This window comes from Protopterus annectens, chromosome 2.part1, assembly GCF_019279795.1.
Source record: "Protopterus annectens isolate FY-2018-M chromosome 2.part1, PAN1.0, whole genome shotgun sequence".
In the NCBI taxonomy this organism is placed as follows: Eukaryota; Metazoa; Chordata; order Ceratodontiformes; family Protopteridae; genus Protopterus; species Protopterus annectens.
Window position 1 is genome coordinate 1,566,706,650 of NC_056729.1, and position 25,340 is coordinate 1,566,731,989.

At 40.8% G+C, this 25,340-nt stretch overlaps 1 protein-coding gene across 3 annotated transcripts in view; it reads right to left on the reverse strand.

Moving 5' to 3' along the window:
• Positions 1-25,340, reverse strand: part of CHD5 (chromodomain helicase DNA binding protein 5) — a 2,140,358-nt gene that overhangs the window by 1,176,672 nt on the left and 938,346 nt on the right. For all 3 annotated transcript variants that reach the window (XM_044063016.1, XM_044063014.1, XM_044063013.1), the window contains exons 14-15: positions 10,373-10,510; positions 640-761 (exon numbers count right to left, since the gene is read on the reverse strand). In XM_044063016.1, coding sequence (XP_043918951.1) covers positions 640-761; positions 10,373-10,510 — 260 coding nt within the window. The remainder of the gene's footprint in view (positions 1-639; positions 762-10,372; positions 10,511-25,340) is intronic.

Below are 25,340 nucleotides of genomic sequence, written 5' to 3' on the forward strand. Positions count from 1 at the left end.
TCATTGTTATGCACTTTCATAGTTTTGCCTGCATTTACAGATGTCATGATTCATGGGTAGTTTCTATATGTTTAATGCTTGAGTTCTTCCCTGGAATAAGGGGCTTGGCTTAGTGGGAGCTACCCTGTCACAAAAATGCAGCATAAAAATAAATCAATGCATGCATAAACCACAGAAGAACACTTTTACGTTTCCACAGACTATGTTGAATGTCAGACCTAAAACTCAAAACAAAATTATTAGTAACATAAAGGGTTAATATACTAGCAGAAAATGTAAGGGAGTCTTATGATCAGAGAACTCGGGCTAGGGGAATCGATTATAATTGTCAAAGATAGCCTATGCATAGCTTTTCTATGCAGCTTACACTGTCTCACACTGCAAAACAGAAGAGGCTGATGCTGGGTGAATAAATAAGCAGTACGTCACCCTCTTGCAATGACACCAGTTGGAACATCTTTTGCCACACAATTTTTTTTATCATTTACACTCTTCTAAAGACTTAGTAGTTTTGGGATCTAGATGTCTGTTCCTTCTTACGCCTACTATCCTGGAACATACTTTGACCAGATGATAAAGTAGTAGCAAATACTGATACAGTCCTTTCCTTCTTATGCCAAGAATTTTCTGCTTACTTACTTGAACCTTTCAGGTGTGAGGAAATTCAGCAGGTGGAACAGCTCCTCCAGGTTATTCTGTAGCGGCGTACCAGTAAGCAGCAGTTTGTAGTCAATCTTATAGCTGTTTAAGACCCTAAAGAACTTAGAAAAAAGGATTACTGTACATTGTAGTAGCTCTGACAGTGAGATACATGTTAACAATGCAGTGTTCTCAAACACAACACTTAGAATTGTCTCTCGCAGCAACAGATTAAAGACTGAATACTTACAAGTCTCCATTTTAAATGGATCAAGTCAAAACAGCTGTCCATTTTACAGTTAAAATGTAGCAGCAGTATATAAAAATGATTATATTACTTTATTGATGCAATTTTGATATTTACCAAATCTTGCCTGTTAATCATTTTTTTAATAACATCCATGTAATAGATAAACCACATAACACAAGTCTAAAAGTGCATCATAGTAGAGGGCATAATACATACACTCTTGCTGACACCATTTCACCTGTTAAACTTAAAATGTTGTCTATTATTCTGGCTGCATGTTATAGAGGGCTGAAGTCCTGCCTATGACCCAGACAACTTGCATATGACATGGAGCAGTTAGATGAAAACTGAGAGGAATGATGAGACATACCATACCATACCTATTTCAACCATGGGGACGTGTACTGGCACATTTACTCTGCCTATGATCCCCAGCAAAGACAACTGATAGAGACAGGTGTCTGCCTACAAGGCGATAGAGCTGCTGGACATACTGTCACTCACAGGAGTGGATGACATGCTCTTAAACTGCTCCACTGCACTTCCAATACTTGAGAGCTTCTGGGCATGTGCAGGAAATGGTAGGAGTTGCTCCATATGGGAGACTCAGTAGAGGGAAAGGGTTTTAAAGTGTATGCTTGGTCAGGTACATATTGAACGGAGAATTGTACTCTATGATTGGTCTGATAAGGGCAGAGTACAGTGGAATAATGACCTCTTTGTACCTAGATGCCATGCCCTTACTTATAAGTTGCACAACATAAAATGACTTCCTCACCACTGTGGCCATATGGTGGTCAAAGCTAAGGCTACTGTCTATGTGTGTACCCAGATCCCTAACCACTGTGTAGACTCTTAGGGGTGTATTATCAACATGGTAATTAGCCAGAATGGTTGATTTCCAAAAGGGTACAATTATGCATTTCTTACCGTTGAGATTAAGACCGTGGCTTTGCCACCATTTGTTAGCCAGAAATAGACCTTCATGAAGAAAGCTAGTGTCTTTAGGGGAGTTGATGATAACCCCCAACTTGCAATCATCTGCAAACTTAGACAACAATAAACCTTCAGGATTTGCTTCCATTTCAGAGAAATGGATGCTAAAAAGGAGCAGGACTAGTACTGAACCCTGGAGGACTCTGCTAGTGACTGGCCTCTTGGTGGAGGTGGCCTCACCTATTTTGACCTCCTGGGTCCTATCAGTGAGCCAGATGGCTATCCAGTGGGTGATAAAAGGGTTTACTCCTACATTAGTGAGCTTGTCTATAATGCCTGTGTGGGGCATTGTATCAGAAGCCTTGGCCAGGTTGAGGTAAGCTGTGTGCATAGTATTACCTTCATCCTATGTTTTGGTGACCCTCTCAAAAAAGTCCGCCAGATTTAATAGGCATGACCTTACTTTAACAAAGCCAGATTGTGATGGGCCCCCTGTTTGCAGGTTATCTGTGTCCTCATTTATCATGTCCAAGATTATTCTTTTCATGGTCTTACATATGAGGCTGGTCAGACTTGTGAGTCTGTAGTTACCTGGATCAGTGGTTGGACCTTCTTTGTGCAGGGAAATTACTGTAGCCATCTTCCATTCCTTGGGTGCATAACCTGACTGTAGGCTCCAGTTTAAAAGTTGAAAAGTGATTCAAGGGGACCAGAGAGGTCATGTTTCATGTTATTTAGTAAGCATACCGGGATGTACTGTTTTTGGCATTGGAAAGTGCACTGAAGACCTGTTCCCTAGTAATGATTGGGGGGACTGTGGTATGCGGTACTTCCTTTGGACTATCAGGGAGGGGGGATGGGGGGAGAAATTTGAGCTGAACCTACCAGCCAAAAGGTTGGCACTAGCCTCTGGTTCATTGTAGGTGAATCCTGCTAAGGACTGGGCATTTGGCTAGTACTCAAAGCTTCTGGGCACCTTCCATGTGCGCTGTACATCAGAGGCACCATGAGAGCATACTGGGATAAAAGTGGATGGACAGCACTAATTTTCAGAAATGTCTTGCCTCACAGAAGAGTGGCTTTAAGTGCTGCTTAGAAATAAAATTCACTGGTAAAATATCAGAAAGAGAAATAGGATCAAGTAGAAGAGCACAAATCTTTATTAATATCTACTGTTATGTTAAGTTGAATTAGACAACTGCATTCCAAACGTATTATAAGGGGTATAGTTTTCATATGTTTCATAGGTGTATATTAGGCTAATGACCACTAGAACCTTTATAACCCTAGCCGCACAACCTAAATGTGTCCCACAAGTTATATGTTTTAGATTTATTGCCTGCCTCTATCCATCAAAGGCAAAGGCACCAAAGAGAGTAAATGTTTTCCGTTCATCAGAGCTGGGTCCAGGGATAGTCAAGCATTTACGAGGTGCCTCTGTCCATTAGGGGCATAGGTGCCAGACTAGAGGTGAATTTGTATTCTCTAAGACATATACTGGTCCCTAAGATTATGTGCATCTTGCCAAAACTGAATGTAGCATCTGCATTCAGTTTTAAAATATTAATTTTATGTGAAAAAAGGATTGACGGAATACTGTCTCCTTACTGGAATTGCAACTCTGATGGGGATTTCATTGCGAAATCCAGTCAGGCAGAAGTTTTTTGTAATCTCAGCTTCATCCCCTGGGAATGGGAATTAAGTTAGTAATTAATTTTTTTCTTTTTAGTTGGCCGACATGTAGATACATCAACATATCCATTTCTCCTTAGAAACATCAAATGTCTACTTAACTGGGGGAAACGGGTATGTTTTATTTATTTATTTTTTTGCATTCTACTCTATTCTGTACAGAGTCATAATTCCTAGCTGCAACTACAACAACTTTAAAATCGGTGCAACAACCTTTTTATATGTTCCATAGGTAAGTTCCATCCATTGCACATGATCTTTAAGTCATTAGATCAGGTATTTCTGATGCTATTTATTTTGTTGATATGCAGAGGGTCCATCAGAGTGGGATCCAAGGATGCCTTGTATGCCAGGCATAGATCACCCCTCAACAGTCTGTAGGGGACTAAGTACAGGGATAAGGCTTTGAGGCAGTCCATGTATCCTTTTTTTGGGGAACCCCTGTGGACATCCCAGTTGTTGCATGTGCCTAGTCAGATACATGCTGAAGGAAGCATTGTATGCAATGATTGTCAGATGAGGACAAAATACAGTGGAACAATGACTTCCTTAGACCTAGCTGCCATACAATTGTGCAACATAGAATGATTTCTTAACTACCATAGACACATGGTGGTCGAAGGCTAGGTTTCCATATACATGCTTTACCCAGTTGGTTGACTTCCCAAAGGATATAATTATTCATGTCTTGGCAATGAGTTTCAGACTATGGCTCTGACACCAGTTATTTGTCTGAGTCTCTCCTTCTGGAGAATATTTGAATCTTGGGGTAATTCATTGACTGTATCTAGTTTGCAATTGTCAGCAAACTTGGACAGCCAGAGCCTTTGATGTTGGCCTTTACTTCAGAGAAGTAGATGCCAAAAAGGAGTGGACCCAGCATACAGTCCTGAGGGACTCCCTAGTGACCTCTGTCTTTGTGGAGGTGAACTCCCTGATCCGAATTTCTTGGGACTCACCTACCTATCCATTGGGTGACACAGGGTTTTATACCTAATTCCATGAGTTTGTCTACAATTTCCTAGTGGAGATTTGTATAAAATACCCTGTCTAGGTAGTATGCCCCATTGTCCTCATCCATTAATTTGGTAAACTTCTCAATGAAGTACACCAGACTGAGCAAGCATGATCTGCCCTGGATAAAAAGAAACTTGCTTGGATCCAGTGTCAGAAGACATCCTATGTCACTGTTAATCATTTTTATAATTCTTTCCATGGCGTTGCATATGAAATTAGTCAGGCCTATGGGTCTGTAGTTTCAGGAGCCAGTAGATGGCCCATCCATGTGAAGAGGGATGACTGCTGCAGTTCTACATTTGAGTTGCACAAAATCTGTCCCGGAGCTATGGTTAAGTAGTAATTTTAATGGTCTTGATAGGCCATGTTTCATGCTATTTAGCAGGCATCATGGGATTTTATTGGGGCCCACTAATGCAGTATTCTTGGCACTGGAGAACATGTCAAAAACCTTCTCTCTAGAGATAGTTCTGAGGGGATTATATCTGATAATATTTCCAGGAAGGGGTGGGAGGGGAAGAGCCAATGATAAAATTGGAGCTGAATTTGTCTGCCAATAGATTTATTATATCTTTCGGCTCATTGTAGGTGGCTCCATTTAGAATTAGTTCTGCACATTGTTGTGCACTGCCTTTGAGGTTGTAAACATAGCTAAAGAAAACCTCATGGTAGACTTTGGCCTGGGAGGGTATTTTTACCTCAAATTTGTCTTTGGTAGAATTGATTTGTCCTCTGAGCTGGTTGTCTACTTTTGTGAGATTTTTTTTATCCTGCTGGGTGCTACACTTCCTTATATTTACTATGACTTTCTTAATTTTGTTGTACAATCTAGTTATATTGGGATTCCACCAGGGGGTTTTGTTTTGTGTTTATTCTTGGTAGGCACAGTTGTCTCTATGTATCTACTGAATGATTGTACTGGGTCTCTATGAACAGTTCTGCATAGGCAGCAGTGTTCTTGTGGCTGAGGAGGAGACTGAAATGTTGCCACGTTATCATTTAATAGCAAGAAGCTTTCCTTAGAATAGTTCCTAAATGTTCCAGGGTTAGCACTAGGCTCCCACATTTTATGGACCAACTTCACCAGAGAAGACATCACACTGGGTGGAGGGGGACAGCATTCTCCCATTTTAGTGAGGACAAAATCCAGTATGTTCTTGCCAATATTGGACATATGACTTATCTGGCTATCAGGTCCAGGGTGTTGACAAAGTCCAGGAATCTCTGGACCTGCACATCTGGGGTCATGCGTTAATTCCAGTTTATATTGGGGTAGTTAAAGCCACCCACAAATATCGTATTGGGTAGAACAGTGAGTGACTGCAGTAAGTTTAAGTTTGTGCTTCGGGTTTCCTGGGTCATAGAGGGGGACGTACAGCTTGCAAGGATGTGCTAATTAGAATATGGAGAAGCTCAATCACAGCATCCTGCCTGACCAGCCTTTGAGCAAAGATTGTTTCTGATGTAAATCGAATCAACTCCACCTTTAGTCTCTGCCTGTGGAGTAGCTGGTCTAAATGTGTAGAAGGCATTGTAGTCCCACACTACTGGGGTGCTCTCTGGGGCTTTAAAGCATGTCTTGGTAACTTCACAAATGTCTGCATTCTCCAAGGTGAGGACAGCTTGTGTGTGTGATGAGGTGTGCTGAGCAGTATATGTGGAGATGTAGTATTGGTATTCATTGGCAACCTCACTTATAAGGAAGATTTTTGCCCCCAAGCAAGTTCTGTATTTACAGCTCTTGCATACTGTGCTGTTTCCTTTAATGATGTTACTGGTTGTCTGAGAACACGAGAAAATTGTTGCATTGTCTTAGGATGTCCATATCCACATGCTGGCCAAAGAGACATTAGGAAATTGCCTATTCATGTTGTCATGTCCTGTAATGGGGAGCTGCTTAGGATTAAGGATTGGATTTTAACGAGGGTCTCTTAGGGTGGTTCTGGGATTAAAGATAATATGTTATATAGGGCTAGGATATGGTAGTGCTATTCGACATGCACACTAGTTTCTGGGGTTAAGGGCGAGATGTTATACAGTGCTAGAATATGATAGTGCTATTCGATACACAAGCTAGCTACTCTAAGCGTAATTCCATGCAATGTCATGCTGTTTAACAGGTTTTGGACCTAATCCTAACTTTACAGGGAAATTTTACTGTCTAGGCATTTGGTACTACATAGAGCACTGCTAAACTCTGCTGCAAGGTGGCCAGCTCCGCACAAACTCACCTAAGCTATAGCACAGAAAAAAGCTTGAAAACTGAATCCTATGACCTCTAGCCAATAAACAACCACACTTTGAGCTCCCTGGAGTGCTTTCAAACTCAGAGAGACCAGGTAAACACCTTCTGCCACAAGATGAATGATCCTGTAATTTCTTAATGTAAAAGTACAGCAAATGTAGCACTTAAGTACAGATTAAACAACAAATAACTACCAAACACTAAGTCCCTGGCTAATTCACCTTTTTGCAAGGTGTCTTGGAAGCAAACAGAACTAGAAAGCCAACAAAGAGATAAATGATGATTTTTTTTTTTGCCACAAAATTAAATAAATGCTTTACAGTTAAACAACTATTATATAGATAATTTTGAAACTAATGTAAATAATTCAGTTTACATCTCAAATTATTATGTGGATAGTTTTGAAATGATTGTGGACAGAGCTAGTTTACCTCTCAAAGTAATAAAGATTATACATAGTAGAAAGAGTTACATGGCAACAGTACTTTCTTACAAAATTGCAGAGATTGAATATTGCAGGTAATGTACATTGCTGACAAACAGTAGGAGTAATTCAGTTTTAAGTGCTTGTTCATGACATGTTTCTGTATACACTGTTAACAATTCAAGAGAACTACAGTTTTATATGGTTGTTCATGACATGCTCCTCTGTATTGTGCTAACAGTTCATGAGTACTACAGTTGTATGTACTTGTTCATGATATGTTTAGACGTACAGAGTTACTAACAGTTTCATTGTAATGTATGCAGTAGGGCAGTAGAGTTATAGTACAGGTCCATTTTGATAATCCCATGGAAATGGGATAGCGTTTGTAAACTTCTGAATTAAGAGTTGGGAAACAAGCTGAGAAGACGGATAGCATGATTTGTAAGGAAGGAAAGGTGATAACAGGGTCGCTTTACTTGTCTTAAACATATCTTAGGATCCAGTTATAGTCAATTTATTTATAGGTTGACTATAATTTCCTGTTTGTATTTACATATTTACAAGGACTGTCCCATCATCTGGGCAGTTTATGACCAGTAAAATACGTAGATGACTTGCTGATTTATTGTGGAGGTTAATGCCTGTTGATAAGGAGTGAAGGAAGAGAGATACTTTTGTGCAGGAAACAAGAGAATTTGCTGATTTCTCTTAGGTACTGTAGCAGCTTCTTTCTAAAATGGTACTTTGTCATGTTTCTGAGCTCTTTGGGTATATGGTTCTAATTAGATGGATCTGTTTTACTGAAGCTTCTTTCCCTGGTTGAGCCCTCTATACACCCTGAACTTACATATACTACATCTGTGATCAGCATACCTCACAGAAAAGGGAATATTCTGAGAAATGTCCATCTTGGACTTACTATAGGTAAGTCTGTTTTTTTGGCCATTCATTCTCAGCATTATGGGACTCACTTACGTAGGGCCAGATATTTCAAACAGCTACCATAGGAAGCACTCCAGACCAACTCCATGACTTCAGAAAAAAAAATTAAAAATCCTCTTGAAAGAAACAAAATGTAAATGCTTTTATAATATATACATAAAAAAACAGTACTTTCCAAACCAACATGGCAACCACATAATCCATGCACCATAATAAAGCTGGCATTTTCCTGCTGAATTCCTCCAACAATCTCGCTAAATCTGTTCCCATTTGACTTTTATCTAAATCAATGCTCTATCCATCTCAGCGTACTCTACCCATCTCCTCCTCCTTTACACTCCACCTAGGAAACCATCTACTTTCTCTCAAACTCTTCTCTGCACTCTCCTCTTTGACCCTCCTTCCTCCCTTCTGATTTTCATTCTGAATAACCTTTCTTCCTTTTACCCTTCTCAAATCATGAATCTCTACCCATCAGTGTTAATTAGCAAGTTAATAACCCTTTACTATATAACCAAAACTTGGTAAACTTCCAGTAACGTTTCTTCTTCTTTCTGCTATTCTAGTTACGGGTCACCACAGCGGATCATCTGTTTCCATTTATTCCTGTCCTCCACATCTTGCTCTATCACACCAACCAACTGCATGTCCCCTCTCAGCACATCCATAAACCTTATCTTAGGCCTTCCTCTTTTCCTCTTACCTAGCAACTCCATCCTTAGCATCCTTTTCCCAATATACCCAGCATCTATCCTCAGCACATGTCCAAACCAACACACTCTCGGCTCTCTGGCTTTGTCTCCAAACTGTCCAACCTGAGCTGATCCTCTAATATACTGATTCCTAATCCTGTCCATCCTCATCACATCCAATGCAAATTTTAACATCTTTAACTTTGCCACCTCCAGCTCTGTCTCCTGCCTTTTTGCCAATTTTAGCGTCTCCAATCCATATAACATAGCTGGTCTCACTACCCTCTTATAGACCTTCCCTTTCTCTCTTATTGGTACCTGTCTGTCACAAATCACTCCTAACACTCTTCTCCACCCCATCTACCATGCCTGTACTCTCTTCTTCACCTCTCTTCCACACTCACCATTACTCTGAACTGTTGATCCTAAGTATTTAAACTCATCCACCTTTGCCAGCTCCACTCCCTGCATCCTCACCATTCCTCTATCCTGTCTCTCATTCACACACATATATTCTGTCTTAGTCCTGATGACCTTCATTCCCCTCCTCTCTAGAGCATATCTCCACCTCTCCGGGGTCTCCTCAACCTGTTGCCTACTCTCACTACAGATCACAATGTCATCTGCAATCATCATAGTCCATGGGGACTCCTGCCTGATCTCATCTGTCAACCTGTCCATCACCACTGCAAATAAGAAAGGGGCTCAGAGCTGACCCTTGATGTAATCGCACCTCCACCTTAAACGCATCCTTCACTCCTACTGCAGACCTCACCACTGTCACACTACCCTCATACATACCCTGTACCAGTCTTATAAACTTCCAGTAATGCTCTGCATTTAACCGTCATACCTACCGCAGACCTCACCACTGTCACACTACCCTCATACATATCCTGTACCACTCTTACAAACTTCCAGTAACACTCTACTTTTATTTTTTTTCACCTGTAAGCTATGTGTAACAATATGCTTTTAAAGTTTGTTTCAGTTACTCTGAAAATAATACAGATTGTTATTGTTTGCCCCCTGAACCATCTTACTGTGTGTTAACACTGCCATTGACCTTAAGTCCAGACCTACATGTTACCTTATGAAAAACCCTCTCCCTAACAGTAACACAATACAATACATACTCAAAAGTACACCAGCATCAACATTTCTGGCATTCAAAAGCAAATACTTTTGATAAAAAATACATATCGGTTTACTTTGTCAATAAATGTAGATTCAGCAAAGTGAACTGTAACCATACATAACCAACACTGGCATCACAATCTACACCATTGGTAACCTCAACAGTTAATCTTTATGTGGTAATTATTTTTACTGCTGCAGGCTACTTTGTACAAACCATCTGTCTAAGACATCATAACGTGCTCATAAAATGTAAAGTAACAGGTAAGTCACAGTTTTTGAAAAGCTAATGCTCTGACTTAAATAACATGAAAACAAATTCATTAATTTCCTGCCACTGTCTGTATTAGTCTGTAGAAATATCTGAAATAGAAAACTCTATCCAGTGCACTTACTTTTGATTGGTTGTTTTTCAGCCTGTGGGCTTCATCTACAACAAGGCATGCCCAGTCTATTGATCCAAGAATAGCTTGATCGATGGTGATCAATTCATATGATGTAAGCAAAACATGGAACTTAATCTGGGCTTCTTTCTAAACAAACAACAAAAAGGAATTAGCATTTAAATATGACTAATAGATATCACAGTCAGTATCACATGCATGTGCTTTGAAGAAAAAAAGGAACATGCTTTCTCATAACTCAGACTGATATTACGTTAAGTACTGTGCCAGATACTCCTTGATGATATGACAGACATAATAACATATATAAAAAATGGACATGCACAGGAATCTGTCTAGTTCCCACATCACCAATACAAGTGTTGAGGACAAAATAAAAAACAGAAAAACTAGTAGTCTTAAAACTTCGTTGATGAACTCAGTCACAATAATTTCCAAAAAGCATGAAAGGTAGTGCTCCAAGGCAACAAGCCTTTATTCATCACAGACAAGCGATCTTCAGTAACAAAAAATCAGAAAGTCATAATACCATAATAACATAAAAACATAACCATAATAACATAAAAACATAATAACATATACACACAGCCAAATGCATGTGCATTTGTGTGTTTACATAAACATTTCTATCTTATTTTTTTGGAAGAAAATAAAAACAGAAATGTTTGGTATTGCTTTTCATAACTGGCTCACTGTAGTATTATCCATTTTAGGATGTTTGATAAGGCACACCTGTAAATTATGCTGGTAGGGATAAAAGCAGTAGGGCTGCCTTTGTAGAGGGGTACACAATAGCTATCCTACAGGCCTCAGGCACATACCCAGTGGACAGACCAAGTTTTAATAGGTTTAGGAGGGAATTAGTGAGGCAGTGTTTTATACTAACAAGTAGACAGCTTTACATTTTGTCTAGGCCTTTGAAGCTAGTGCAGAGGACTTTCAAGACTTGTTCTGGGGTAATTTTATGCAGCAGTACAGACGAGAGGAAGGGGAAGAACTGGAAGGAGACAGTCAAGAGATTTTGAATTATGTTTATTTGCTAAAATGTTGGTAATGTCTTCTGGTTCAGAGCAGGTAATATTATTGGAGGTCAGCTCTGTGCAGTGGGGAGTACTGCTCCTAAGATTACCGACAGAGGGGAAAAATGCCTTTGTAGTTATGTATGGATAAAGCAATATTTAATTGGGATATGTTTGTCAGTTTATAAAAAGGTAGTTAAAATATCCCAGAATTAATGTGTTAGGTTCAGTAGTTAAGATGTTGTAGGCTGTCATAGACATGGATGGAGTTCTATAGTTAGCAGCAATAAGACAGGTGCATTTTGTAGACACTAGGACATACAGGAGTTCTAAATCATTATCCTGATATATTGGCCCTGAAGTGATGAGATTGCAAATAAATATATGCACACGCCCCCACCAGAAATGCAACCACCATCACCAGGCATTAAACCACAGTAAAGAAGGAGTATTGTTACTACATTTAAACCAAGTTTCTGTAAGTATACAAATGTGTATGTTTTAAAGAATCAGGAAAGCCTCTTAGGTGGGAATGTTCATAGGTAGGTACTAGGCTATCGGCCCAAGGGCCTACGTAAGCCTAGCCATCAAGGTTCCATAGCTTACGCCACCCAAGAAAGTTATTTTCCTGTGCCACTGTCCAGCAGAGAGACAGAAGTGATCCCCGGGCTGTATTTCCTATTTCCCATCCACTCATCAAGATTTTTCTTGAAGAGTGCTAATGAAGAACTTTGCTTGACATAGATGGGTAGCTTGTTCCAGAGTATAGGAAGTCTCTGGGACAGGAATCTATCCCTCCAGCATGTCCTGTTTATTGTGGTGACAAGGTTTAGGTCCCTAGAGTGTGTAGCTCAGAGGGATTGGGATTTCTTTCGGTGTAGCATGTCCAACAGCTCTGGGTTTGACATAGCTTTATATGTTAGGCAGAGATCACCTCGGAGTAGGCGATATGCTACGGAGTAAAGCTGGAGTTTTTTGAGGTGGTCAGTGTAGGGCATTTGTTTGAGGCCAGTAGGTACTTCTGTGGCCTTTCCAGCTGCTGCAGATGTCATGTGAGGTACATTCCAAAAGGGGCGTTGTACTCTATAATGGGTCTAATGAGTGATGCGTACAGGGGAACAAAGACCTCTTTTTCCTGGATGAGAACACTTTTATGATGAGGTGTGCCACGTAGAAGGACTTCCTGACTACTGTGGCGATATGACTATCAAAGGAGAGACTACTGTCCACCTGGGTCACAAGGTCTCTTATCACACATTCGGTGTTAAGTAGATTGCTGCCTATGTGGTAGTTTATGGGTACAGAGTTTTTACCAAAGGGGATGACACTGCACTTTTTGGCATTGAGCTTGAGGCCATGGCTCTGACACCAGGCATCTGTCTCAGAGAGGCCCTTCTGTAGGATGTCCACATCATTTGGGGACTTGACTATGGCTCCTAGTTTGCAGTCATCTGTGAACTTCGTTAGCCAGAGGCCTTCTGTGTTAGCCTGAACTTCAGAGACGTAGATACCAAACAGGAGAGGTCCCAGGACGGAACCCTGTGGTACTCCACTTGTCACTGGTTTGAGGTTAGATTTGGAGTCTGCAACTTTTACAGTGTGGGTTCTGTCAGTGAGCCAGTTGGCAACCCATCTTGTGACGTAGGGATTTATACCTAGTTTAGTGAGTTTAGCTATAATTCCAGAATGGGGGATGGTGTTGAAAGCCTTGGCGAGGTCAAGATAGGCTGTGTGAACCACCTTACCCTCATCCACGGCTTTGGTGACTGCCTCAAAGAAGTCGATCAGGTTCAGGAGGCATGATCTGCCTTTCACAAACCCGAACTGGGTGGGATCCAGAGTTTGGAGGTTACCAATGTCTTTGTTTATGAGTTCCATGATGACACGTTCCATGGCCTTGCAGACCAGGCTCGTCAGGCTAATAGGTCGATAGTTCCCAGGATCAGTGGTGGCACCCCCTTTGTAGAGTGGGATAACTGTTGCTGTGCGCCATTCAGTGGGTACAAAGCCTGATGTGAGGCTATTATTGAACATGGTGCTTAAGTGGGGAGCCAGCTCATTCTGAAGTTCGTGTAAAACACAGCCTGGGATGTTGTCCGGTCCCATGGATGCTGTGTGTTTGGCTTTAGAGAGTGTAGCTTTTGCCTGTGTAGTTGTGATTACAGGGACTCTGCATTCTTCCTGTATAGATATGGGCCCTTTAGGGGGTGAGAGGAGGGTAAAGTTAGCACTGAACCTATCTGCCAGGATGTTGGCAATATCAGTTGGTTCTGTAATTTTTGTGCCTTTGTGCTGTAACTCAGAGCAGATCTGGGTGTTGCCATCTAGATTCTTGACATAGCTATAGAATGCTTTGTGATTGTCCTTGGATTTAGTGGCGATTTTGTTTTCATAGCTAGCTTTGGAGGATCTTATAAGGGATCTCAGCATCTTACTGAGGCTGACCAGGGAGCTCCTCCACTCATGGGATTTTACTCTATTTTGCAACAGTTTCTTCCTTCTGTTGTACAGTTTGTTTATGGCAGGGGTCCACCAGATTGGCTTCCTTTTTTTGGAGGATAGCATCTTGGTTCTGTTTGGGATAGCACGATCCATGCATTTGTGTAAGTGCTTATAGAGTGCATTTGTGTAGGATTCAGCAGTTGTAACTGTACTGTCTATCTGCATGGGTGTCATGAAGTTCACCACTTCTGTCTTAAGAAGCATGATATTGGCTTTGGAGAAATTTTTTACTGTGGTTTTCTTAATGGGGGGTGGGGGCGGGATGTGGATATCGAGGGTGATAAGCTTATGGTCGGATCGGACCAACAAGGAATTGACTTCAGGTGTGGAACACCGGCCACTCATGTTGGTAATGACTAGGTCTAGCATATTGTTGCCCCTGGTGGGGGTGTGGATAAGTTGATCTAGGGCATTGGAGTTTATGAATTCCAGAAAGTGTTGAGCTAAGGAGTTGGTACACAAGTAGTTTTCCCAGTTAATGGTGGGGCAGCTGAAGTCGCCCATTATTAGGGTGTTTGGTTGAACCCTAATATTTTCCAGTACATCAATAAAAGAGGAGTGGGGATCCTGGGGCATGGTGGGGGATCTGTAGCAAGCTATAATTTGGATTGCAGTTTTGCCCAGACTTAGTTGCACTTGGATAACCTTGGATGCATTATACTGAGCAACTAGCCTGGAGGCGTGGATATCCTTAATGAATATGGACACACCTCCACCTTCAGTGTTTCGGTCCAGGTTACATGGCCGAAAAGTGTGGTATGAGTTATAGCCTGGTAGTGCAGGGGTGCTCTCTGGAGCCTTGAACCAGGTTCCTGTTTTAACTTGTAGCAATGAGCAGTAAGTACAAAAATGAGATGGGTCTGTCTAGAATGTGTTAGGTTGGTAGATGTAGAAGAATGACTGCCTAAAAGAAGGCACTATGGGAGTGGAAAATGCCTCAGTCAGGAGGCATTCCTGATGAAGCAGACATAATTGCCTAGCATCTCCCTCCAAGCTGACACACACTGGATCATTCTATAATGATATCAGATTTCCAGCTAATTGTTAAAGTTACATTGTTGATTGAATTTGTGAGCCTGTCATGGTGATGGCAAGATACCGAGCAAGCCTGGTTTCATTCTTAGCAACTTCAACCCTCCTGCAGCACCAGCTGGAAAACAGATGGAATCAGAAGAAGGTGAGTACTGGGCCAAGCCCTGAGAGGGACCCAGCTGTCAAGGAAGTCATAACTAAATTTGGGGGTGTTTCTTCTAACAACATAAGACTGGGTGCCCAAACACATCCCCAAGGAATTCACTCAAAAGTGACAACAACTGGATTGCTTTTCCTTCTTGAACTCTGTGATATGTTGAGAATAAGAACATCCAGATCCACAAAGATAGATTCTGTGGCCAAAAGGCTAGGAGACCTGGTATGAGCTCCAGCTCCCAGCAGCAGACCCATAAGGATAGAAGGCCTCTAACCTAGACATTAAAATAAACATAAGTGTCAGATTTGGTGAAGTTCCTCTTCCCCACCTCATAAGCAAATACCTATCAACACTGATGGGGTAGGCTGAATAACGGAAGGCTCAGCCAATGTTTAGTGGGGACTGTCCACCAATCCTTAGTCCTAAGATAAGGGACTGATATTAGGAGCAATTTGAACCTCAAGTGTACCAGTCCACCATAACAAATTGTTTTTTAACACCTTTACTAAACTATCAGTTAAGACACAGGCAAATATGCATTAACAGAAAAGGAAAAAATATATAATTTTTTTTTTCCACTTACATATGTTGCACAGCACATATCTTTTCTTTGTTAACTATCATCTGTCCAACATTACATAAATAGCACTCCTCCTCCTGAACATTACTATGCATGTATTGTTCTTATGATTTCCATTTATTTCTATGTAATTTGCTCCTTCTTTTTCTAAAGATCCCTCTTCTATCTCTATTACCTCTTTTGTAGTATTTAATACTTCAAATACAGTTGGTTTAGACTTTGATTTCCATTTTCTAGTAATTGCTTTTTTTTGCAACCAAAAAATTAAATGTAATAACAACTTGCTTTGTCTGGGCAATTCAGATCCTGTGTCCCAGCTCAAGAATCATTACTGACGTTACAGCCATTTGCTCACATAATATTTCTGACAGAGTACTCTGTAGGGAACTTTTAAAATCCGCCAAGTCATTACACTCCCAAAACATTTATTCCAAGTTACATCTTTCTTCCCCATCACACCTCCAACATTTGCTATCTACCTGAGGAAAACAATCTTTGAAGTCCACTTGGGGTATAAAAATACGTATGCAAACACTGCCAAGCAAAAATCCTAAACCTTCTCAACTTTGTTGCATACTTGAGAGCCATATATATATATATATATATATATATATATATATATATATATATATATATATATATATATATGTCCTCCCATTATTCTTTGGGGAAATGCTTTTCCAGTCTCTCTTCATAATCTTTTTTAACCTCCTCTGATTAATTCTTATAGTTAGCATGGAATGTTTTATATGCCCTACAAATTATTACATTTTAACATCATCTTCTCTTCTAGATTCAACTAAAAATGCTAAACTAACAGGTCTTTCACTTAGAATTCCATATTCCTTTCTCTTAGCCTACACTCTGATATCAATCACTGGTAAGGAAGGCATTCTCTAGCCTGCAATCCAAGTGTCATCCTAGCCTCATCCCACACTATTACCTTTCCCACTATAGTTATTTGCTCCCAATATCTTGTTTCCTTGGTCAGTTTTCTCTAGTAAATTCCAGCCCCCTCTTGCCTACTTTCTGTACCCCTATTTGCTGTCACCCCTACTGTTAAAATCTTCTTTCTACATACTCATGTTGGCTTGGTTCTTAGAATATTTTCTGCTATTTTACGAATATAATATTTGTCTTTTTAAGGATCTGTATCCAAAATCCCACTCTCTCTCTCTCTGTTTCTTTAACTCCCCCTCCCCCTGCTTCATCATCACTCCTTTCCATTTTAAATTATAACCTTCTCTTTGGGTTATGTATATAAGTTTTAAATGTGTCGCTCTAAAATACCCCATTATATCAGATAATCCTAGACTAACTTGTTCTATTAGAAGGATCAATTAATCACACAACTTTTGCCCTCTTCCACTACCAGATAAATTCCTTCAACTCTTTATTAATTTTTCTCCACAACTTCTCCTCTGTGTGATAAAAATATGTCTGACCCATACATAAAATGAAAGGGATTAGAAACATCTTGACTGCTTGCACCTAGCTATCCATATCCATAAACAAGAGCTTCCTGTTTCTCAGTTTTTGTATTATATTTTGTTTAATCTCTTCCCACATATCCTTAGCTACCACACCAGAATCCTTTTTAATCCATACTCCTAAATACTTCATCTTATCATGTCCCATAAATATGGGTATTGCTGAACAAATTTATGCTTGAGTACAAAATTTATAGCTATGGCCTTTGTTTTATCTTCATTAATGTTATATCTTGAAAAGACTTGAAACGGAAACCAAGTGTTCCACAACACTGAGATGTTCTTTTCTGGATTTATCAAGTACAAAATAATATCATCTGCAAATAAAGCCAACTTTTCTTGATTACCATACCAATTACATTCTTGAATGTCTAAGTTCCTTATTTTCTTTCCCAGTGGCTCAAAATATAAAGCAAATTACAAAGGGTAAGAGAAAACCCTGGTCTGGTTCCTCTCTTCAAGCACACTTATCAGAAAGGAACCCTCACAATTTAACTTTTACCTGTGATCCTCCATATATCCCCCAATGAACCTTATTATTGTATCAGGGGATGCAAATGTTTCCATTGCCCTACTCATAAAATCCCAGCTTACTCTGTCGAAAGCTTTCTCTGCATCAAGACCCACCAACACCAGTGGTATTTTTTTTACATTCTGCTTTCCTCTGGATCATCACTGCTCTGTTAATAAAAAACTATATTCAGAAGCACGACGCACAAACATATACTAAAAGCTTTTATTGCGTTTAAAATTGGTATTGGCTTTCACCATCACAATGATGGCTTCTTCAGACCATTAATGGTCTGAAAAAGCCATTGTTGTGATGGTGAAAGGGCTTACCTATTTTAAACTCAATAAAAGCTTTTAGTATATGTTTGCTGAATATAGTTTATTTCTACTTTTGTTTATCGGAGGTAATTTGTTTGATATATTATTGCTCTGTTAATGTTGTTAAATGTTTGCCCCCCCTACACACACACACACACACACACACACACACACACACACACACACACACACACACACATACACACACATACACACACACAAGCACACTGATACATATCCATCAACTTTGGCGACATCTTTGAACATCTTTGACATTCTTTTAGCTAGTATAGACATTAATACTTTATAATCATGGCTTAAAATTGAAATGGATATATATGAATTTGGGTCTGATGGGTCTTTATCATCTTTAGGCAATACAGACACCACAGTTTTATACAAATTTTCAAAACATTTCCAGAGTATTTCTAATACATCTACAACATCTCTGGTTATTTATCTTCTTATTAAGTTTTGTGACAACTCTTTCTATTTTTTGTTGCCCAAGTTGTTGTGCTGAACATTTTTGTGTTCCAGAGGGATCATCCCAAAAAATAGTCGCTTAACAGCAATCTCTCCAAAATCAAGCATATTATCCAGATACACCCTTGTTCTCTCCTTAGCACACTGCATCTGTGTCTTTTCTTGTTCTGAGATCCCCTTATTATGCAATAGTTTAACCTTTGTCAGCCCAAGTAATTCATATTACTTCTTACCCATATCCCTTTCTCTTTTACTTCGACCCTTTTCAAACCCCGTTTTCATTTTATTCCACTCACAAGCTATAGCTTCTGAAGATACTTCTATCTTTCCTAATAACTCTTGAATAATTTCCATTACCCATTCCTTAAATTCTTCTTTTTTAAGAGGTAGGTGGAAAAGCATCAGTGTCTCATTTTTACATCACCACCCTGCATTATTATCTCAGTTTTTATCAGGATATGATCTGAAATAGCTATTGGCTATATGTTGAAGCTTTCCATTAAATGCACGTTTGTAAAATATACTTTTGTGTACCTTGAGGAACAATATGTAAATTCTGTTTGATTTCCTACTGTTGAATTCACATCTTCCATACCAAATATTTTCATAACTTTCTTCATAAATCTACCTTTTTTGTTATATTTTCTCTTATAGGTCCCTCAATACATCCTCACTAATCCAAGTGAGAGACTGCGGCTAGTTGAACTCAAATGGTAGCTGCAGCTGCCGCCTCTTGAAAAAGCTTCGCTAAAAATTCCAAAATGGAAGGTAAAGTGCAGAAAAAGGGTTAAGATTATTTTCTGAAGCCCAGGGGGAAAATCTTTTCCATTTGCTGAGGTATAATCTTCTTGCAGAAGCTTTGTGAGAAGAAATCAAGATATATTGCACTGAAGGTCAGAGGTCTGGTAGCTTGGCTATGGTTGTAGTGGGAGCAGCCATGCTGTCAACTTGAGGGTTTGCAGAGATGGATGGAGCACACCTGACGGGTGTGTCAGAAGGTCTGGAACTGGTTCCAAAATCCAGGGCTCCTCCTGAAGATAAGGCCACAAGAAGGGGAACCAGATTTGACGAGGGCAGTATGGGGCAAGAAGTATTAAGGTGCTTCCCAACTCATTGGCTTTCTGAAGAACTTTTGGTATCAAGGGAAGGTGAGGAAAGGCGTAAAGGAGACCCGAGGGCCAATCGTGTACAAGTGCATCTCTTGGGGACTCCCCCAGATGGGGGATTAGGTCAGAGCAGCTGCTGCATTTGGCATTCATGGACATGGGAAAAAGGTCGCAGCAAGGCTGGCCCCATGTCTGGAAAAATCATTTCTGCTATGTCTTGTTTCAGGGGACCACTCTTTGCGCATCAGACTAGCCCTGCTGAGTTTGTCTGCTATCACGTTGGATTTCCCTGGGATGTGCGCTGCTATCAGAAAACATTGGGAGGAGGTTGCCCACTGCCATACTCTCAGTGCCTTTCGACAAAGGGGGTAAGATCTGGTTCCTCCCTGTTTATATACCATACAACCAATATGTTGTCCATATGGATAGCAATCATTCCTATTGGAAGAGAGTCTTGGAATGCTTGCAAAGCAAGAAGCACCACTCTCATCTCTAGGACACTGATGTGCAAGTGGGCCAGATCCTGCCAAGTGCCTTGGACTGTCTTTCCCTGATAATGCCCCCCCCCCCCATCTGAGAAGCATCCGTGGTCACTATGGCTAACGGTTGTGAAAGAACAAAAGGTTGACCTAAGGTCACTTGATGGGAGTGTAGCCAGCAATGGAGATCTGTCTTGCAAGATTCTGTTAATATGAACTGATGTGATATTGGTAGTTCCTGCATGGACCACTGAGTGAACAGCAGCCACTGTAAGATTCTCATGTGCAGCCATGCTAATGGAATTACGTTTATTAATGCTGCCATGATGTCTAATACTTTTAGAATTGTCCATGCTGGAACCTTCCTTTTTTGAAGAAGGACTGAGACCTGAAGCCGCAAGGTTTGTACTCTTTCCGGGGGCAGCTTTACCATAATTTTTGTAGTATCTAGATCTGCGCCTATAACAACAATATGTTGAGATGGCAATAAGGCAGATTTTTTGTAGTTTATTGTGGTCCACAAATGGGAGCAAAGTCTCAGGGTGGTGTCTCATGCTTCTGATAGTAGATGCTTGGTGGTGGCTGTAGTGGTTAGGAGCCAGTCATCTAGATATGGAAATACTCAGAAACCTAGACACCTCAGGTGAGCCATAACTACTGCCATACATTTGGTGAACACTCAGGGGGGGGGGGGTTGTAATGACACCAAAAGGCAGAGCTCAAAACTAGTAATGACTGGCTCCCAGCTGAAAGCGTAGATGACTCTTGGATGGCCTGTCCATCTTCATGTGGTAGTACGCCTTCTGGAGGTCTATAGAGCACATCCAATTGTCTTTTCCCAAAAAGGCAAGTATCGACTGCAGCGTTACCATCTGGAACTTTGTCTTTGTCACAGATTTGTTCAATCTGCTGACACCCAGTATGGGTCTCCAGTCCCCTGTTTTCTTTGGAACTAAAAAGAACCTTGAGTAAGTTCCAGATCCTATCTGGTCTCCTGGGACTGGTTGGATGACTTTTTTCCAGCAACATCTGAATTTCTATGGTTGCTTGCTTCCTGTGACTGGGTGGAACATCTGGAATGTTTTTGATATGTGGGGTTGGAAGGGAAAAGGGTGTGTAGTAGCCTGCGGATGTGATGCTTTGTACCCATTTGTCTTTTGTTATTTTTAGCCAGGCATTTGGGTACAAGGATAAGCAACCCCTGACTGCCACCAGAGATGGAGAGATGGGCCTCCTTTCAGGAACACTGAAAGGGCTTACCAATGAAAGATTCTCTTTCACCCTGGTTTTTCAAACTCCCTCTGCCGCGTGGCTGGCATCTTCCATTATTGCTTCCCCTTCTGCCCTTGGGGGAAGGCTCACCACATGTGTCTGGAGAAACTCTCTGGGGTTTTCAGAACCACATCTTTCCTCCCTTTTGACCTTTAGGATAAAGTCTATAAGGTATGGAAAAACGAACTCCAACAGCAGAGAGAGTTTTTCCTTCCTGTTCACACCTGGTTAGTGTGTCTTTGACCTTGGGCCCAAACAAGGATGAGCCATCAAAAGGGACGTCAACAAAAGAAGACTTAAAAGGTTCTGCAAATTTACTCAAGCGCATCCAGGAATGTCTCCTGTGGGAAATTCTTGAACCTGCTGCCCTACTCGCTCCATCAGCTGCATAAGAAATGAGCCTCATGGATGAATTTACCACTGAATTTAAGGTGGAGAGCTGGGAGAACACTTTGTCTAATGCCCCCGCAGCTACTGAACCTTGTAGAGTATCTGCTAGCTCTTTCCACAGATCTCTCTCTGCAACCTGGTAAAATGTGTAAGATAATTCAGGGACTTGAACGTAAAGGTCGCTGAAGAAAACATATGCTTTCCTTTGATGTCCATCATCCGCGACTCCTTATTTGGGGGATGGACAATTCCTTCTTGGTGGTCGCCGCTACCACAATAACATCAACTGGGACACCTTTTGTTAGGAAGAATTTATCCTCGGGGGATGTTATAAATGTATATGGCCTCCGGGGAACAGGCTCCATGGAATCCGGAGACTCCTATGCCTTTCGACAAACCAATTCCATAAGTTCATTGAAAGGCAGAGGCACCCAAGGGGTGGAAGGGTGAGACACAAAAACCTTCAGGTATACAGACTCCTCATCAGAAGGGTTGATGGGCTTCCAGCCACCTCTCTGCTTAACAATCTCTAGGATGTCTGCAAAGGAGACATCCTCAGAGGGCAACCGTGGGGACCCTTCTGAATCATCGAGGTCTGTGTCAGATGTGATCGACTCATCCGGGAAGTCCAAATGCTTCCTCTTGCATAGTCTCTTTCGAGGGACCTCTTCAGAAGGGCATTCTGGAGAGGTTTTGGAAGAGACGGGTTCACCCAATGAGGCATCTTGAGGCTTTGGGTCTCCACATCTGTGTGGAAGCGGTTGTGCAGAGATAGACACCAGCGCCTTTGGGGGAGGAATGACCGGATCTAAGAGTGGGGCTGCCCATGGTGACAGCACTCTCCTAATCACCTTGAAAGCCCCCTGCCCATGACCCAAGGAAGCTCCTGTTTCTAAAGAACCAGAAGGTTTCCCCAGTACCAAGGGGGTTGACTCTGAAGCTGATGTAGGCGCCAAGCTCACCCAAGCCGAAGCCCCGAGAGGCAAGTTCAGATCTGACAATTGTCCGATCCGAATGTTCTCCCTGGACCCGACCTGAGAGCATCAGTCCCTAGACCCCTTGAGCTCAGACAGCACCGAGGAAGTCAGAGCAGAGGTCGGAGCCATAGATCCTGAGGCAGCTGTCGGCTCCGATGGTTCCACTATGATCAGCTCCATGCATTTTGGCTCTGAAGCCCCGAGGTGGGTTGGAGGAGTCAATAGTGATGGGAGGACCATTCAGCTCCAAAACCCTCTGGGTCGGATCTGACAATAATTTGGCTAGAGCAGGTGTACTCGAAAGCCTCCACACCACACAATCCACATCATCTTCTGACAAACTCCTGGAGGATTGAGTAGAGGGGGCAGGAGAGCTTGAGCTCTGTAAAAATGGCGATCTCAAAGTCGGAGACACCAGTTCCAGCTCCAAGTGTGGAATACCAACTGCTCCGAAACAGATGGAGCCCAAGGTAGATGGTTTATCCGGCCCAATAGAATTTGGGTCTGATGAAGGTATTTTTGAGACTTTTTGTGAAGGTCCAGACTGGTCTGACGAGGATGAAAATCTTTTTACTGACTTACCAGATCTAAAAGGAGGGGAAGAGATTTTCTTGGATGCACTCTGGCCTTCTTCTAAGGCTACTGAAAAAAAGTTTTTAGTAATCCTCTTAATATAAGTTTATTTTTCCTTTCAAGGAGAACCCTTGAAGTAAACGAGTGGCATACAGTCCACAACTCTTACAAGTGTACTACTCCAAGGCAGTACACACATTCAGAATGGCTATCTGTCAAAGACATTTTTTGGGAACATTTTGAACATTTCTTGAATCCAGAATTTTTAGTCTCTTTTAATTGTTTAGACATAGTAGATCCAGCAATGAACTAAGCAACACCAGGAAAATTCCGATCTCTTAGAGAGAGAGAAGAAACATACAAACAACTTATATAATATATTTTTAAGCACTGCACACAGGAAAAAGGGGAGCTGGGCCATCTAACTTAAACGGGTAAGAAAAAATGCTCTCTTCTCTAAGTTAACAAGCTGGTTAGAGAGAAAAAGAAAGGTTAAACTGTATATATATATATATATATATATATATATATATATATATATATATATATAGGTTTACTATCAGTTATCCAAAGTGAAGTTGGTCAACGCCACTTCGTTTGAAAATTGGAATGTCGACCGTAGGCAATGTCCAACACTGATATTGCCGAAATATACATCTGCTCCTATCTCGACCCATGTTAAAACCCGTCCCTAGGTAGCAGTCGACATGTATTTTGGGAATTCCGGTGTTCGACGTGAATTTCACACACTCTCGGTCGACCATGTGAACAGTCGACTGAGTACATTTCAGGTATATGATAGTAAACCATATATTTATTATTTTTTAAAAAGCAAAAAGCCATACACCAAGAAAAGATGAGAAATATATGGTTTGGTACTATAAAGACACACTTTATGATCTAAAGATTAAACAAAAAGTCCAATTACACAGCACACTTTTACGACTCTAGAAGCATGAGCCCTCTAACTAAAACAGGCTGAGTCACTTTCTAATTCAAATGAGATGAACTCTATTAAACACTCACACCTACAATAGTAGCCTATGAATAACACTATAACAATAAAAAATATAAGTAACACACAGAGGAGTCAGGATAGGGATGGACTGTAGGCCTTGGAACAAAAACGACGGCCTCAGAAATTAACAGCAAGTAACGGACACAGTCTAGACTGTGATTAACTTACCTAAAGTACCATTAAGTAATCGCATACAAGTTAATGGAAAAAACAAGCTAAACAGTTATAAAAATGAAGAAAAAGGATTAAACTTAGCCAGAGCCAGTTGAGGAAATACCCGATCTGTTTAGTGGCAAACAAGATCAGGGGAACTCCACAGAGCATCATGGAATAGGGAGTAAGCCACGAGCTAGTTGGGAGACCTCGAGCTTTTGAAAGTGGCCGAGTTGGAACCAAGGATCGGTTCTGAACCCATCAGTAAAGAATGAAAGTGAGATAGGACATCACATTTAATTTTTGCACCTGCAGACAACCTGTCTTCATGTGAAAGTAGTCAGTAACGAATCTTTGTCAATTTCAGTCAGAACAGAATTTACAGTTGCCTTCACCTGCAGACTTCTTGACTCCCACTAAACATTTGCTAATGGAAAAACAAGCTAATATCTTTGCAAATTGAAAGAAACTTGGAATTTGTCATGGAATTCATCATTTTGTTTTATTTTCCAAGACTTCTTGCTTACAAAACAAATACTTGTTTATAGCTTAAGCCATCAGCACTAATCTAGATATTCACCATTGTAAAAATAAGAGAAAATATCTTAATTCTACATATCATATAATTAGTGCACTTTTGCACCCCATCCCCTCCAAACAGCCCAAGATCTCAGCATATTCACAATGAACTTGCTTTTGTCAAGCCTTTCTACTCTTGTTATACTGTAATGTCTATACTTCTTACAACTAAAAAGTACTTGTTTACTTTAATATCTTTAACACATACAACAGTCACTGAAAAGACCCCAAACTCACATTTAAACTACCTCTGACTACTGTAGTGAAAATGTGCTTTCAAATCTCATCATTACTTAAAAAGTAATTTTACAATACATTCAA